Genomic DNA, 13,668 nt, shown 5'->3' with positions numbered 1-13,668 from the left:
TTGATACATGCTCATGGCTGGGGCTCCAGTGGGGGGTTGTGTCTTTTTTTGGAGGGGGGTTGATGGCTGCTGTGCCCAAACACTTGGGCTTTCGGGGTGAAGTGGTGCTGGGGGTTTGGGGATCGGCAGCGTTGGGAACAACCGGCTCCCGGCCCCTTCAAAGAGCTGCTTTCAAGTGCTAAGGTGAGATGGTATCACCTGGGAACGCCGGGAAGGCTCGGCTGCCGCACACCGCAGGGCTGGGAGCCGCTCCCGCAGCAGCGCTGGCTGAGCCCCGCCACGGCCGCGGGGGGTCCCTGCGCAGAGGGGGGTCTGTCAGCCCCCCTGCGCCCTCAGACCACGCTTGCCCCTCGCCTGCAAGGCCAAACCCCATCTCAGGGGGCTTCCAAGCAAGACACTGGCTGACCCCACAGATGGTCCCATCAAGGGCCATGGGGCCAAGGATGTCTCACCATCACCCCCCAACAACACGCTGCCCCCCACCATCCCCCCGGGAGACCCCAGCTTGGGCCTGTGGATTTGGGGCTGGTGCAGGATGGGGGCAGGGAGGTGGGGGCTGCAGAGGAAGGGGCGTGGGCACACAGCCATGAGCAAGGTGGAGAGATGGGGAGGGGGCTGCTCCTCCAGGCCCCCCTCCTGCAAAGCACCCGCAGTGAGGCAGAGCCGGGGGCTGCGGGCGGGTGGGCTGGGGCCCGGGGTAGGTTTAGCTGCTGAATAGGTCCCAGTGGGAGCTGTGACTCGCCCCACGGGTGTCACCCCCACCCCAGCGTGACACACCGATGACACAGGGTGACCCCGAGACCAAATTTCAACCTCGCAAGGGGGGCGGGCGGGAGCCCGGGACCCCCGAGGCTCCTCATCCCCCCGCGGGGCAGCAGCGGGACAGGGGGGCGGACAGAAGCACCGCGGGAGAGCCCGGGGGGGGGGGGGGCCGGGGGCGGCGGGGCCGGGGGTGGCTCCGCCCCGGGGCCGCAGTGGCTGGCGGCGAGTCCGCGCCCATTTCCGCCGGCGCGGAGCCCGGCCCCTCGCCCCGCCGCGCTGCTGCGCGCCCCGGCACCGCCACCGCCGCCCGCCCTCCGGCCCTCCGGCTGCCCCAGCCCCACCGCCAGCATGCCGGGCGAGGCGGCGGCCGCGCTGGCCATGGGTAGGTGCGAGGGGGGGGAACGGACGCGGGGGTGGGAGCCCCGGTACAGCCCCGGTACCCCGGCCGGCCGCTCCGAAGGGGGCTGCTCCGCCACCAGCGCGGGGCGGGGGCTCGGGGCGGGGGGGGGGGGGTGGTGGTGAAGGGAAGGTGGGGGGGTGTAGGGGGCTCCGCTCCGCCAAACTTTCTCAGCAGCCGGGGCAGCCCCCGGTCCCCACCGAGCATCCAGCCCCCCAGCATCCCTGCCCGGGTTTATGGCAGCGCTGCCCCCGGGGCTGGGGGATGGGGGGTGCTGGTGGGTCGGGGAGGGTCGGGTTGTGCATCCGTCACCTCTCGCTCCGTAAATCCTACAAAATATTTGGCTCCGGTCCCTCCCGGAGTTCTTTGCCCAACCGCTCGGGCTGGGGAGCGCGGCCTCGGCGGGCAGAGCAGCCCTGCGGACTCGTGCATGTCTTTTGGGTTAGAGCTAATTAGCGACAGCGCGTTGCTGGCTTGGCAATTAAACAGAGGGGATGTTAATCGTGTGCTGCTTCGGCTGGGGAAAGGGGTGAGGTGGTGGTGAGCGGGGGGGGGGGGGGGGGGGGGACGACGGGACCTGGGCGATGCTGCGTGCGGGACGGGATGGGACGGGACGGGATGGGATGGGATGGGATGGGACGGGACGGATCCTCACGCACTCCCCAGCTCGGAGGTTTGATGACTGTAGAGGTGGGAGAGGACAGACTTTGGGGTGTGGGTGCTCCTCACCAGGACACGGGTGATGATTTGGGACCGGGGTAGGTAAAACTCCGGGGCTGGTGTTTGCTGGACCCTGGTTGGGTTTGTTCGCTGTCCTGAAGGAGGAGGGTTGTGTGTTCCCTGCCTGTGTCACCCGCAGCACCGGGGCTCTGCTGCTCCTCGGTGCAGCTCCGGGGCCAGGGGGGACACGGCAGTGCCAGCTCGGTAGGAACAAAACTCTTTGCAGCGCTTGGGTTTGGGAAAGTAGCTGGTCTTGGCCCCCCTCCAGCCCTCCTCTCTGGCTCCAGCACAGCCTCCCTGCCCCGCTCCTCCGGCACGGCTCCTCTGCCGAGCATCCCTCTGCGGGCGGCCGTGCCCGGGGTCGGTCACCAAGGGCCGATGTGCAGAGCCAAGGGGAGTATCCGAGTGCGTTAGAGGGGAAAACCTGGGGCAGGGAGCAAACCCCAGCGGTAAGCAGGAGCTCCTCACTGGAGCGGTGGGAGTCACGGGGGGGCTGGAGGAGTTGAGCCCTTCTCTGGTTGTGGAGGAGATGTGGAGGTTGGTAATTAATGTCGTTGGCAGGTGGGATGCTCTGCCTAATGTCCCCATGCCAGCTCTTGGGGAGCTCACCAGAGCTCTAGGCTGGCATTGGGGATGTAAAAGCACTGCTGAGGTGAGGCAGTGGGGACAAGGTGATTGCACGGGGTGAGCTGGGTGCTGCCTTGGCTGGGCTCTTCTGGCCAAAGCAGCTGTGGCAGGAGCAGGAAGAGGCAGTGCCAGACCTGAGCAGGGTCCCAGCAGCAGGACAGACAAGCTGGGGCGATGTGGCCACCCCGTGACACAGGGATGAGCCGTTCCCCAAATAACACATTGTTTCCTCGGCGCGTGGAGGTGCGAGTACCAGCACGAGCAGCGCAGGAGGGAGAAGCCTCTTCCAGCCACCAGCTGCTGGAGGCAGCAAAAGTACAGAGCTGGGAGGAGACGGGATGCTTAAAACTCAATTTCCATGGGAAGAAAATCCCCAGGGGCTGGCTGGGGCTGCGGCGGCGCGGGGAGAGGTGTGGTGAGGGCCGGCGGGGAGAAGCCGAAATGCTGTGGTCACTAAAGCCATCGGTCTCCATAGCTGGCTGGCTGGGAGCTCCCAGGGCTGGCGTGTGGCTCGGCCTCTCAACGGTCACCTTTCTGCATGATTTGATCAAACCCAGGGAAGGAATTGGGTCAGACCCAGCGCTGGGGGGCTGCTTGCCTCGTCTGCCTTCGCACCCCGGGGTCGAGCCGCCCTGGCAAAGGCTTGTGGGAGGGTTTCCCTGACTGTAGGGGTGGCTTGGGGGGTTGTTCTGAGCCTGCCTGGACCTGTGGCCCCCACCCATGCTCAGGGATGCACGGGATACTTCTGCCTGCATGGAATATAGGACATTGTGCTCTGGGGACCCCCTCACATTATGGGGGTGCAGCTGCAGGTCTCTGGGGAGCAGTGGCAGCACTTGGGTGTCAGGCAGCGTTTGCAGGCAGGGAGGGGGGAGCAGGGCAGGGGAGGGGTGGTGGGGCTGTCACGGTGCCCAGGCTTACGTCGACGCCGGATCCGGTCCCGCTGCGCTGACACGGGCGGGAGGAGCTGGTGGGGTGACGCAGGGGGTGCTGACCGGGGCTGGCTGCCTGGCTGGCACCCCTCTCACCAGGCTGGGCAGGGGATGCTGTGCAGGGGAGGCTGTGGGCTGAGTGGTTTGGGGCCCTGTTCTGCTTTTCCAGCACCCCAGCAGAGCCCATCGTGTGTCCCTTTTAAACCCCTCATGCATCCTTCGGGTGGTTCTGTCTCACAGGTATGCTGCTCGCTGCTTGCCACGCGCTGGAGAACACCACGGCGGCCCAGAGCGGTGAGTGTGCCACGGGCACAGCCCGTGCGATCCTGGGGGGCAAGGGGAGGGGGTGTGGGGTGGCTGCAAAGCACGGGTGCAGGTAGACAGTCTGCACCCCGAGCGAGCGCTGGACCAGCCGGAGGGACGCTCTCGCATCCCATCTTCATCCTCCCTGGGTGGTGTTGGGTCCCTGGGTCCCCCATGGTACTTTGTGCCCAAGGGAAACACAGAAAAAGGGGGGCTCTGCAGCGGGTGTTTGCCATGTACCTTGGTTTTAGGGGGAAGGGGGCCAATTCCTGGCTGGTGGGGAAGTCCGGTCTCGGTTACCGTGCCGCAGGTCCCGTGGGGAAGCTGCCGGTGCCTGACGCCGGCTCGCGGCGGCACCGAGCCGCTTGCGCCGGATAAATCGGCTCATTCATAAGTGCTGCACAATGGGCTGGGACAGCCAAGCGCCCGTCGCGTCCCTCGGCACAGTGTGGGGGGCTCTGCCATGGGGAAGGGGCGGAGAAGCTCCTTTTGGGGCTGGAAAAGTGGGATGGCTCAATGGCATGGATCAGGGAGCATTAAAGGAACCAGCGCTTTGGAGCCGGCACCGCTGAGGATGCGCACAGCACCTCTCCCCACGGCTGCGGGCTGGAGGCGAGGGGCTGCTCCCAGGGGGTCGGTGCGGGTGGCAGCTCCGTGGGGCTGCGGGAGGATGAGGGGGCTGCAATGTGGCCGGCAGCTGGGGTTTAATGGAAGCCAGGACGCTCCGGGAGCCGGCGCTGGATCCGGGGACGTGCCGCTGGCTGCAGCGGGGCAAAGGGACGCGCTGGCCCGTGCAGCCCCGCTGATGCTGTTCCTGCTGGGAGCGGGGCGGGGGGCTGGAGCCCTGGGGGAGCAGTGGGTGCTGGTGGTGGGGATATGCAGAGCTGTGTTTGGGGCTTTGCAGGTAAAAAAAAAACCCAAAAGGGTTATTTTTGTGGGGATGTTGAGGCCAGAGCAGGGAACCTGGGGTGGCCAGGCTCTCCCCTTGGATAAATCCATCCCTGGGATGGAGGTGCCAGGCTTCCCCTGGCGAGGGGCTGCCCCGAGGCGCGGATTTTGGCAGCGATGTGGATGGCAGCAGCATTTCCCACTGCGATGACCAAACCCTGAGGATGCTGCCACCAGCACCAGTCCCTCCCAAGCTCCCACCGGCACCTTTCACCCCACCACCAGGACCGTGGCTCTCTGAGCCGGCCCCCGCTCCGTCTTCTCCTCGCTTCGCCTCCCCGAAGACCCGGAAGCATTCGGCAGACGTGGGTTTAATTACCCCGGCCTGCCATAAATTCACAGCAACAGGAACTTGAGGTGGCTTTGAAACGACAGCGATCGGATGTGCTTTATACCCGGGCTAATCCCAAAGCAGGATATTTGTTTTCCGTCTCGGCTGCGGAGGATAATTCAAACCAGCGCGGGATGTAATGGGAAACAGCATCCCCAGCAAAGCCACTGGTGTGGGGCTGCGGCCGGCTCTGCTGCTGGGTAACTCTCCTCCATTTTAAGCTTTAAGCTCTTTAGGAAATTCCTCCAGCACCAGCCAGGCTTATTCTCAGCGCTGGTTTAAGTGGGACCCATCTGGGCTCTGTCGGGTGGTCCCGGCCGGGATGCAGCCACTGGACCACATCCCACCCAGCAACCCCAAAATAACCAGGGGCAGCCCTCACCCAGCGCTACCCACCAGTCCTCGGCGACATCTGGCTTGGTGAACGCCATAAAAATTGTCCCTTTTTCCTCCTTGTTTTGGCTCCCAGCTCCAGGGCCACCGGTGGCAGCGGCGGTGAGGTCCCACTTCAACGACTGTCCCGACTCCCACAGCCAGTTCTGCTTCCACGGCACGTGCCGGTTCCTGGTCCAGGAGGACAAGCCAGCCTGCGTGTGAGTGCTGGGAAAAATCCCCATGGATCCAGATCTGGGGTGGGAGGGGCAACCTCCGTGTCTCCCCTTGGCCATCGCCTGGGAACCCTCCCCCCAAACTGGGGGTTGAGCCTGGCTTTGGGGGGCTCGGAGCGGAGCTGCAGGTGATGCTGACGCCCTTCCCGTGGTGTGTGTGTTCCCCTTCCCCGGTGCAGGTGCCACACGGGGTACGTGGGGACGCGGTGCGAGCACGCCGACCTCCTGGCCGTGGTGGCTGCCAACCAGAAGAAGCAGACCATCACCGCCTTGGTGGTGGTCTCAGTGGTGGCCTCGGTGCTGCTCATCGGCGTCTGTGTGCTCATACAGTAAGTACGGCGGGCGCAGGGCGGCTCAGCACCCCTCCCGGGTGATTTGGGGCAGGATGCAGCCCCCACACCCCACACACACACACCCCACACCCCCCCCCCCCCAAGCCCTAACCACCCCCTCCCTGCTCCCTTGCAGCTGCTGCCGGCTGCGGAAGCGTTGCCAGTGGTGCCGGGCGCCCGTGGGCGGCCAGGAGAAGCCGGGTGGGCTGCTGAAGGGGGGCACGTCCTGCTGCCACGCTGAGACGGGTAAGGGGGGGATCTGGGGACGGGGTAAGACAGCAGGATGCTGGGGTTCCCGGGGTGTAACCGCGCTCCCCTTCCCCACAGGGGTCTGACGGAGCCGGGGGGGGTCCCACCGCCAACCCCTCTCCACCCAGGATGCCCGAGCCGGGGACCAGCGCAGCATCTCTCCTCTGGTGTTTTTTTTGGTCTTCTGATGGGGGTTATTTTTTTGTTTGTTTGTTTTTTTCCCCTTTTTTCTTTATTTCCTCCCACCACCCCCCACGGAAGACGGCAGCCAGCGCCCCAGCACCCCGGCCGGAGATGCGCTCGGCAGCACCGTAAGCGCCAAAGCACTGGCAGAGCCGCTGGGCATCGCCCCCCCCGCCCTCCGCAGAGCCAAACCCCAGCCACGTGCTACCGGGGTGGTTTTTGGGGTTTGGGGTTGGGGTTTTGGGGGTTTTTTGGGTTTGTTTTTCCTTTTTATCAGATTTTTTCTTTCCTTCCTGTTTTTTTTTAACCCAGACCCCCCCATCCCCACAGGAGGGGGCTTTATTTTTCTACAGTAGAGACAGAAGCGCCAGCAAACCCTCCACCCCGGTACTCGCCCGGCCTGAGCTCGCTTTGGGGACAGATACAAGCTCTTTATTAATAATGAAATGAACCTTAATCCTAGGAAACCTCCTCAGGCCAGCGCTCTAACCGCCCGGAGCAGCGTTAATCCCTCCTTGTAACCAACCCCAAGCTTTCCTGGTCCTTGTTTGGGTTTGGGTTGGGGTTTTTTTTTTGTTGGTTGGTTTTTGTTTGGTTTTTACAGTCCTGGTTACTCCTCATGTCTTCTGTATATGTTGCACTGAAAGTTAATATTTAATGTTTTAATTTATTTCGTGTGGTTAAATTAATTTTTGATTTCTGTAATATGTTACTGTGATCAGCTGTTCTCCCCCCCCCACTACCTGGAGTTAGAGTTATTTAAGTGATGATATAAAGGACACTTTTTTCAGAAAAAAACCTGTGGCTCTGGGGTCTTCTTTGTAGGGGATGTTGGTGAGTGAGGAGCTGGGTACCACGGTGCAGAACTGATACCCTGGTGATGGGCTCAGTCCTGATCCCTGCCAAGTTTCCAGCCCTGACTCTACAGTACTGATACCCTGGTGATGGGCTCAGCACCCTTCCTCCATGTCTCTAGTCCTAATGGTGCAGCACTGGTACCCCGGTGATGGGCTTAGGTATAGACCAAACTGAGGAGCGGGGAGGGGAGGGGGTGGGTGGATGGGGTCGATCCCAGAGGGGGTTTAATCCTGGGGGGGAGTTTAATATCTTTTGCAGCAACAAATCCCCCCTGCAGCCTCGGGGGGGGTGGAGGGAAGGGGGGAGGCTGCAGCTTTCTGGGCAGCACAGGGTGGCACCTCCATCAGTGCTGCCCACCCCCCTCTCCTGTGAGCAGACCCCCCCAGAGCAGCAGGGGTGCTGTGCCTGGGTGCTGTGCCTGTGTGGGTGTGCGTGCCACGCGGGGTGGGGGGTGCGTGCGTGTGTGTGTGTGTGTGTGTGTGTGTGTGTGTGTGTGTGCACCCTTCCCTCTGCACACCCAGCTCCAGCCCAGCTGGTGCACAGGTGCCGGAGCGGATACAGCCTGGCTGGGGCTGAGGGGGGGGCAGGCAGCACAGCATCCCCCCCACCAGTGAGGTCACAGGCTTCATCCTGCCCTAGGATGTCCCCCTCCCACCATGGGGTCGGGACCACCCAACTTCCCAGCGTGGCTTCGGGGTGCTGGGCTGTGAAACGGACTGAGGTGGGTGCAGGGTAGTGCTGGGATGGGCTGGGGGGGTCAGGACCAGCCCAGAATAAACCAGTGCTGCTGCCGAGCGTGGCTGGAGCCGGCGCTGCCTGTGCCCCACGGGGCCCTGCTCAGGTTACGGCTGCGGGGGCGGCCGCAGGGCTATTTTGGGCCCCCAGCTCTGGCACTTACCGCACGTGGGCTCTTTGCTGCAGGGTAGGAGCAGAGCAGGTTTTTGAGGCGGGGGTCAAGAGTTACCCCCCTCTTCCTCCCTGTGCATCAGGATGCTGAGATGGGGGCAGGTCCCTGACCACCCCATTGGTGCGGAGCTGTGTCTGCAGGGAGGGAATGGGTGCTCTGTGTGGAACCTGGAGTATTTTGGGGAGCCTGGGGGGCTTGGATTTGGTTCCTTTGCGTCCAGCACTGGTCAGCTGCAGCTGGGGGCCTGGTGAGGGGTGTGGGATGAAACTGGGGCCTCTCACTCCCTCCTGCTTGCTCTGGACTTTTCCCCATGGTGGGACAGGCCCGGTAGCTGCCCCCCACCCACCCACCACAGCCTGACCCAGGCTCTGCCCACGGCGATGGTGCCCGGAACATCACAGCCATGAGTGACCCCAGTGGGGCCACAGCAGCAGGGGGCTGGGATGGCTTTGCAGCGTGTTGGATTGCAGCGTGGCAGCAGCGTGGCATCACTTCACAGCCCGGTGCAGCCCTTGCATCACGGTGCAGCCCTTGCATCATGGTGCAGCCCTTGCATCATGGTGCAGCCATTGCATCACGGCGCAAGCGTTGCAGCGCTGGCGTCCCATCACGCTGCAGGATTTCCATCACAGTGTGGTCATGGCATCATGGTGTGAGCGTGGGATCGCAGCGCAGACACGGCAGCGCAGCACAGGGGGTACATCACGGTACAGGCGTGACATCATGATACACGTATGATGTCACAGCGCGGGTGTTAGATCACGGCGCAGGTGTTACACCGTGGTACAGGGATGACATCACAGCGCGGACATGGCATTGCAGTGCAGGCGTTACGTCACGGTACGGGTTTGACGTCACGGCGCGGGCATCCCCCCTGCCGCTGCGGCGCAGCACTGCCCGGGGCTGCGGCCCTTGCGCTCCCGGCCCGGGTGTCCGTCCCCCGGCGGCTTCCCCGGGCGGTGCCAGGGGGCCGGGCCGGCCCCGCGCCGCCCCCCGCACCTCCTCCCGCGGGGCGGGGCGGCTCCGGGCCGGGCATGGCGGAGGCGGCGCAGGGCCGGGTGCAGGCGGCGGTGGAGGGCGCGGTGCAGGAGCTGGAGCGGGAGCGCATCCGCGGCATGCAGGTACCGGGGAGCCCGGGCAGGGCCCCGCGGGAGGCGGCCGGGGGGGCCCGGGGAGCCGATGCTGCCCCCGCCCTCCCCGCGCCTGTGCCCCGCGGCCCGGCTGGTCCTGCCCCGCACCTCCCCGTGCAGCCCCGCGGAGCACGCCTTGTCCTCCCCGACCCGGGGCATCCCCTCTGCCCCTCGGGAGGCCCCTGTGCCCACCCCAGTAGCACCCCCAGCCGAAGCCCCACGCCAGCCCTGGCCCTCCCCCTGCCCCACGCGTGGTCTTTGCCCCATCGCTGCCCCACGCCCTGTGCAAACTCTGTGTCCCCTCCCCGTGCGTGCCCTGAGCGAGCTCTGCATCCCTCCTGCCAGCTTCATCACCCCCTGGTTCATGGCCCCTCTACACGTGGCCCGTGCCCCCCCCCATTCATACCCTGCGGCCCCCCCCCCATTCATACCCTGCGCCCCCCCCCCAGTTCATACTCTGTGCCCCCTCCACGGCCTGTGACCTTCTCCATTCATGCCCTGAGTGCCCTACACAGCCTGTGCCCCGTCCATTAATGCCCTGGGCTCCCTACAGAGTCTGTGCCCCACCATTCATACCCTGCCCCCCCCCCCCCCCAGTTCATACCCTGTGCCCCTACACAGCCCATGACCTCCCCCGTTCATGCCCTGCACCCCCCATTCACAACCTGTGCCCCCCATTCATGCCCCGTGCCCTTACACAGCCTGTGACCTCCCATCATTCAAGCCCTGCGCCCCGGCACATCCTGTGACCATCCCCCCCATTCACACCCTGTGCCCCTGCAGATGCTCTGCCCCCCCCACCCATGCCTTGCACCCCCCCCCCCACCCCGGCTGGGGAGCCCTCGCAGTGCTGCAGGCTCAGGGTGCAGCCAGCTCCTTGCTCCTCCCAGGCTGCACCCCACTGATTCTCTGTGTCCCCCAGGGCACCATGTTCCGGTGCAGCGCGCGGTGCTGCGAGGACAGCGCGGCCTCCATGCAGCAGGTGCAGCGCTGCATCGAGCGGTGCCAGGCGCCCCTGGCCCAGGCACAGGCCATCGTCACCGCCGAGCTGGAGACCTTCCAGGTGAGGGGAGAGCGGGCTGGGGATGTCTGTGTGTGTGGGGGCAGCCACACATAGCACATGCCCCACTGATACCCCCTCCCTGCCCTTCTCCCCCTCCCTCCCCACCCCAAAGGACCGGCTGAGCCGCTGCACCCTGCACTGCAACGACAAGGCGCGGGACGCGCTGGACGCGGGGGGCGCGGAGGCGCGGGTGCGCGCCCAGCTCGACAGCTGCCTGGCTGCCTGCGGGGACGACCACCTGCGCCTGGTGCCCGCCATGGCCAAGAAGATGAAGGACGGCCTGGCCGCGCTGCAGCAGCCGTAGCGGGGCCGCCGGGCCCCACGCGCTCATTAAAGGCGAGGGCGCCACGCCGGGTGCTGGGGAGCCTCGCTGCCTGGCCTGTGTGGGGGGAGAGCTGGGGTTGGGGTGTGTGGGGGGTGTGCAAGGCGAGGGGTGTCCCCTGCACAAGGGATGCTGCGTTGGGATGCAGTGGGTGTGCTGGGGGCGGGGGGGGGGGGGGGAGGATGCACGTGCAGGGCAGCCTGGGTGTGCGACATACACGGGTGTGGGATGGGACCTCTGTGAGCGTGCAGCCCATGTGTGCAGTGCACATGTGTGTGACACGCGTGTGTCATGACCCCTGCGAGCGTGCAAGGCCTGGGGTGAGCTCAGGGCAGGGCAGCCCACGTGTGCAACACACATATGTGTGATGGGACCCCTGCGTGTGTGTGGGATGGCCCATGTGTGCAATGCACGTGTGTGTGTGTGTGTGTGTGTGTGTGACATGGGGTGGCCCCTGCGTGTGATGGGAGCCCTGCCGGAGCTTGGGGCAGGGGTGTGTGTGACACGCACACGTGTGACACGAGCCCTGCACGTGTGCGAGGCCTGGGCTGAGCTGAGGGCAGCCCCTGTGTGCAACGCACACGCGTGTGGCATGACCCCCGCGCAAGGTGAGCTCAGGGCAGGGCAGCACACGCGTGACACACGCGTGTGTCAGGGGACCCGGGGTCTCACACACACAGACACACACACACACACCCCCCCCCCCCCCCCAGCCCCACGCGGGGCGCTGCCGCCGCGCGCCGTCCCGCGCTTCGCTTTTCCCGCCGCGGCGCCGCTCCCCGGGAGAAGGCGGGAGGGGGGGCGTGGCCCCGCCCGCGGGCCCTGATTGGCTGCCGGGGGAGGCGCGAGGCGCGCCGGGTAAGGGCACAAAAGGGGGCGGGGTGGAGGGACGGAGCGCGCCGCCCATTGGCTGCTGGCGGCGGGTGACGCGCGGCGCGCGGTGGCGTCAGAGCGGCGCGAGCGGCAGCGCGGAGGCCCCGAGGAGTCGCCATGAGCAAAGCGCACCCGCCCGAGCTGAAGAAGTGAGGCCGGGCCCGGCCCGGGGAGCGGGGACGGGGCTGGGCCGGGGGCGCGGCGGGCCCGGGGAGGGGGGGGGCGGTGTGGGGTTCCGTCCCGGGGGGTCCCGGGGTGGCGGAGCCGCCCCCGCGCTGACGCGCCGCTCCCGTCTCGTTGCAGGTTCATGGACAAGAAGCTGTCGTGTGAGTGCGGCCCTCGCCGTGCGCCCCCGGCCCCTCCGTCAGCCCCCGGCCCCTCCGTCAGCCCCCGGCCCCTCCGTCAGCCCCCGGCCCCTCCGTCAGCCCCCGGCCCCTCCGTCAGCCCCCGGCCCCTCCATCAGCCCCCGGCCCCTCCATCAGCCCCCGGGCCCATGCCCTCTTCCCATCAGTACCTCTCGGGGCCCTCCCTCCCATCAGCACCCCCCCCAGCGCCCCACTCCATCAGCCCCCGGCCCCTCCATCAGCCCCCGGGCCCATGCCCCCCTCCCATCAGCACCTCCCGGGGCCCTCCCTCCCATCAACACCCCCCCCCCCCCCCCCTCAGCCCCACTCCATCAGCCCCCAGCCCTTCCATCAGCCCCCGGTCCCATGCTCCCCCTCCCATCATTCCCTTCCCGGGCCCCCCCTCCCATCAGCCCCCCCCAGCCCTCCTTCCAGCCCCGTTGTTCTCACAGCACCCTGCAGCAGTAGCAGGGTGGGGGGAGGAGGGAGGTACAAGTTGCCTGAGGCAGCGAGTGAAGACCAGACTCACTGGCCAGTAAGAGCAGTGGGGTTTGACAGGTTTCATGCTTCGAAATGAATGATTTGGGGTCCATATGAATGTAAAACTTGCCCACCCCCCCCACCCCACCCAAGCCCTGAGGGTCTCTCCTTACTGCGGTGGGGGTGATGCTGCGAGTGCTTCTGATTAACTAAACCCCCCAAGCTCCATCCTCGTGTCCCTGCTCGTTGGTGAAGCTGTGTCTGTGCTGAGGGGGCACCAGCCATCCCCTCCCTGAAACCCTTTGCTCCGTGTCCCGCAGTGAAGCTGAACGGCGGCCGACACGTCCAGGGGATCCTGCGGGGCTTCGATCCCTTCATGAACCTGGTGATCGATGAGTGTGTGGAGATGGCGCCGGGGGGGCAGCAGAACAACATCGGCATGGTGGTGAGCTGGGGGTGCCTGATGAGCTCAGGCTGGACTCAGTGTGCTTATTGCAAACAGCCCCGAGCCACCAGCGTGGCTGTAAGGGTTAAAATCAGTCAGTGTGCATCCTCATGGGGTGGGATATTCAGCTTTTTAAGGGAATAAAGCTGAAGGAGGGGAAGGGGGGTTGAAATCTGCATCTCACCAGCTGTTCTGCCCTTCTGCTCTTAGGTAATACGAGGAAACAGCATCATCATGCTGGAAGCCTTGGAACGAGTATAACGCTGGAGGAACCTGCGTCGTGACCGAACCCAGCCCCGGGGTTTTGTTCTTTTCTACTCCATCCCATCCGCCCTGGAGCATCCCTCCCCCAGTGTAAACTCTGTTTTGTTGTTGTTGCTGTTGTTAAAATAAATTTTGTAATGGTTGAGATAACCTGTTGGAGCTGTTACTCCTGTGTCTTGGTCAGGGGGCAGCTGGGGCGCGTTGGTTCCTCAGTGTGGATGGGGTGGGTGTTAATTCTGCTCCTCAGAGCTTTAAAACTGGGGGAGGACTCACAGGAGGCTGAATTTATCAAGGTGGGTGTTAGATTTTGCTGGCCATCCCTTCAGTATGGTGTAAAGAAGGAGCTACAAAGCTGTGTTGAGCTTGGTCAGTGGGTTATTGGTTCTTTGTCAGCAAGAAAATGATAGAAAGTCCTACTAGAGAAGGAGTTTCACCTGTTAAGAGTGACATAGTGCTTTTGTACCATGCTGGGCTGCCTGAAAGTAGGAATTTATTCTTTAAAAATAATTAATTTTACTCTTTATTTCCATACCATGGAGTTGCAGTGCAGGAAATCCAAGCCAGTGGGGGCTGGACAGGATGAAAAGCCT

General features: G+C 64.8%; 3 protein-coding genes across 3 annotated transcripts; all 3 read left to right on the top strand.

The window, feature by feature from the left end:
* Positions 1 to 1,110: 1,110 nt before the first annotated feature.
* On the top strand, positions 1,111 to 7,174 carry TGFA (transforming growth factor alpha; the record flags this gene model as incomplete). Its single annotated transcript, XM_084273963.1, has 6 exons — positions 1,111 to 1,144; positions 3,679 to 3,732; positions 5,496 to 5,613; positions 5,808 to 5,957; positions 6,097 to 6,206; positions 6,723 to 7,174. 6 exons carry the CDS (start codon positions 1,111 to 1,113, stop codon positions 6,746 to 6,748), a joined length of 492 nt encoding a protein of 163 aa, XP_084130089.1. The 3' UTR covers positions 6,749 to 7,174.
* A 2,000-nt stretch (positions 7,175 to 9,174) lies between these two features.
* Positions 9,175 to 10,712, top strand: FAM136A (family with sequence similarity 136 member A). The gene is made up of 3 exons (XM_084273964.1): positions 9,175 to 9,278; positions 10,210 to 10,350; positions 10,463 to 10,712. The coding sequence occupies exons 1-3, from the start codon at positions 9,192 to 9,194 to the stop codon at positions 10,652 to 10,654; spliced, it is 420 nt and encodes a 139-aa protein (XP_084130090.1). The 5' UTR covers positions 9,175 to 9,191; the 3' UTR covers positions 10,655 to 10,712.
* A 920-nt stretch (positions 10,713 to 11,632) lies between these two features.
* On the top strand, positions 11,633 to 13,228 carry SNRPG (small nuclear ribonucleoprotein polypeptide G). The gene is made up of 4 exons (XM_084273966.1): positions 11,633 to 11,694; positions 11,849 to 11,871; positions 12,690 to 12,814; positions 13,025 to 13,228. The coding sequence occupies exons 1-4, from the start codon at positions 11,663 to 11,665 to the stop codon at positions 13,073 to 13,075; spliced, it is 231 nt and encodes a 76-aa protein (XP_084130092.1). The 5' UTR covers positions 11,633 to 11,662; the 3' UTR covers positions 13,076 to 13,228.
* Positions 13,229 to 13,668: the final 440 nt, after the last annotated feature.

Source organism: Gallinula chloropus, assembly GCF_964237585.1.
Source record: "Gallinula chloropus genome assembly, chromosome: 21".
Taxonomy (NCBI): Eukaryota; Metazoa; Chordata; class Aves; order Gruiformes; family Rallidae; genus Gallinula; species Gallinula chloropus.
This window is presented reverse-complemented; position numbering and strand designations above follow the sequence as displayed.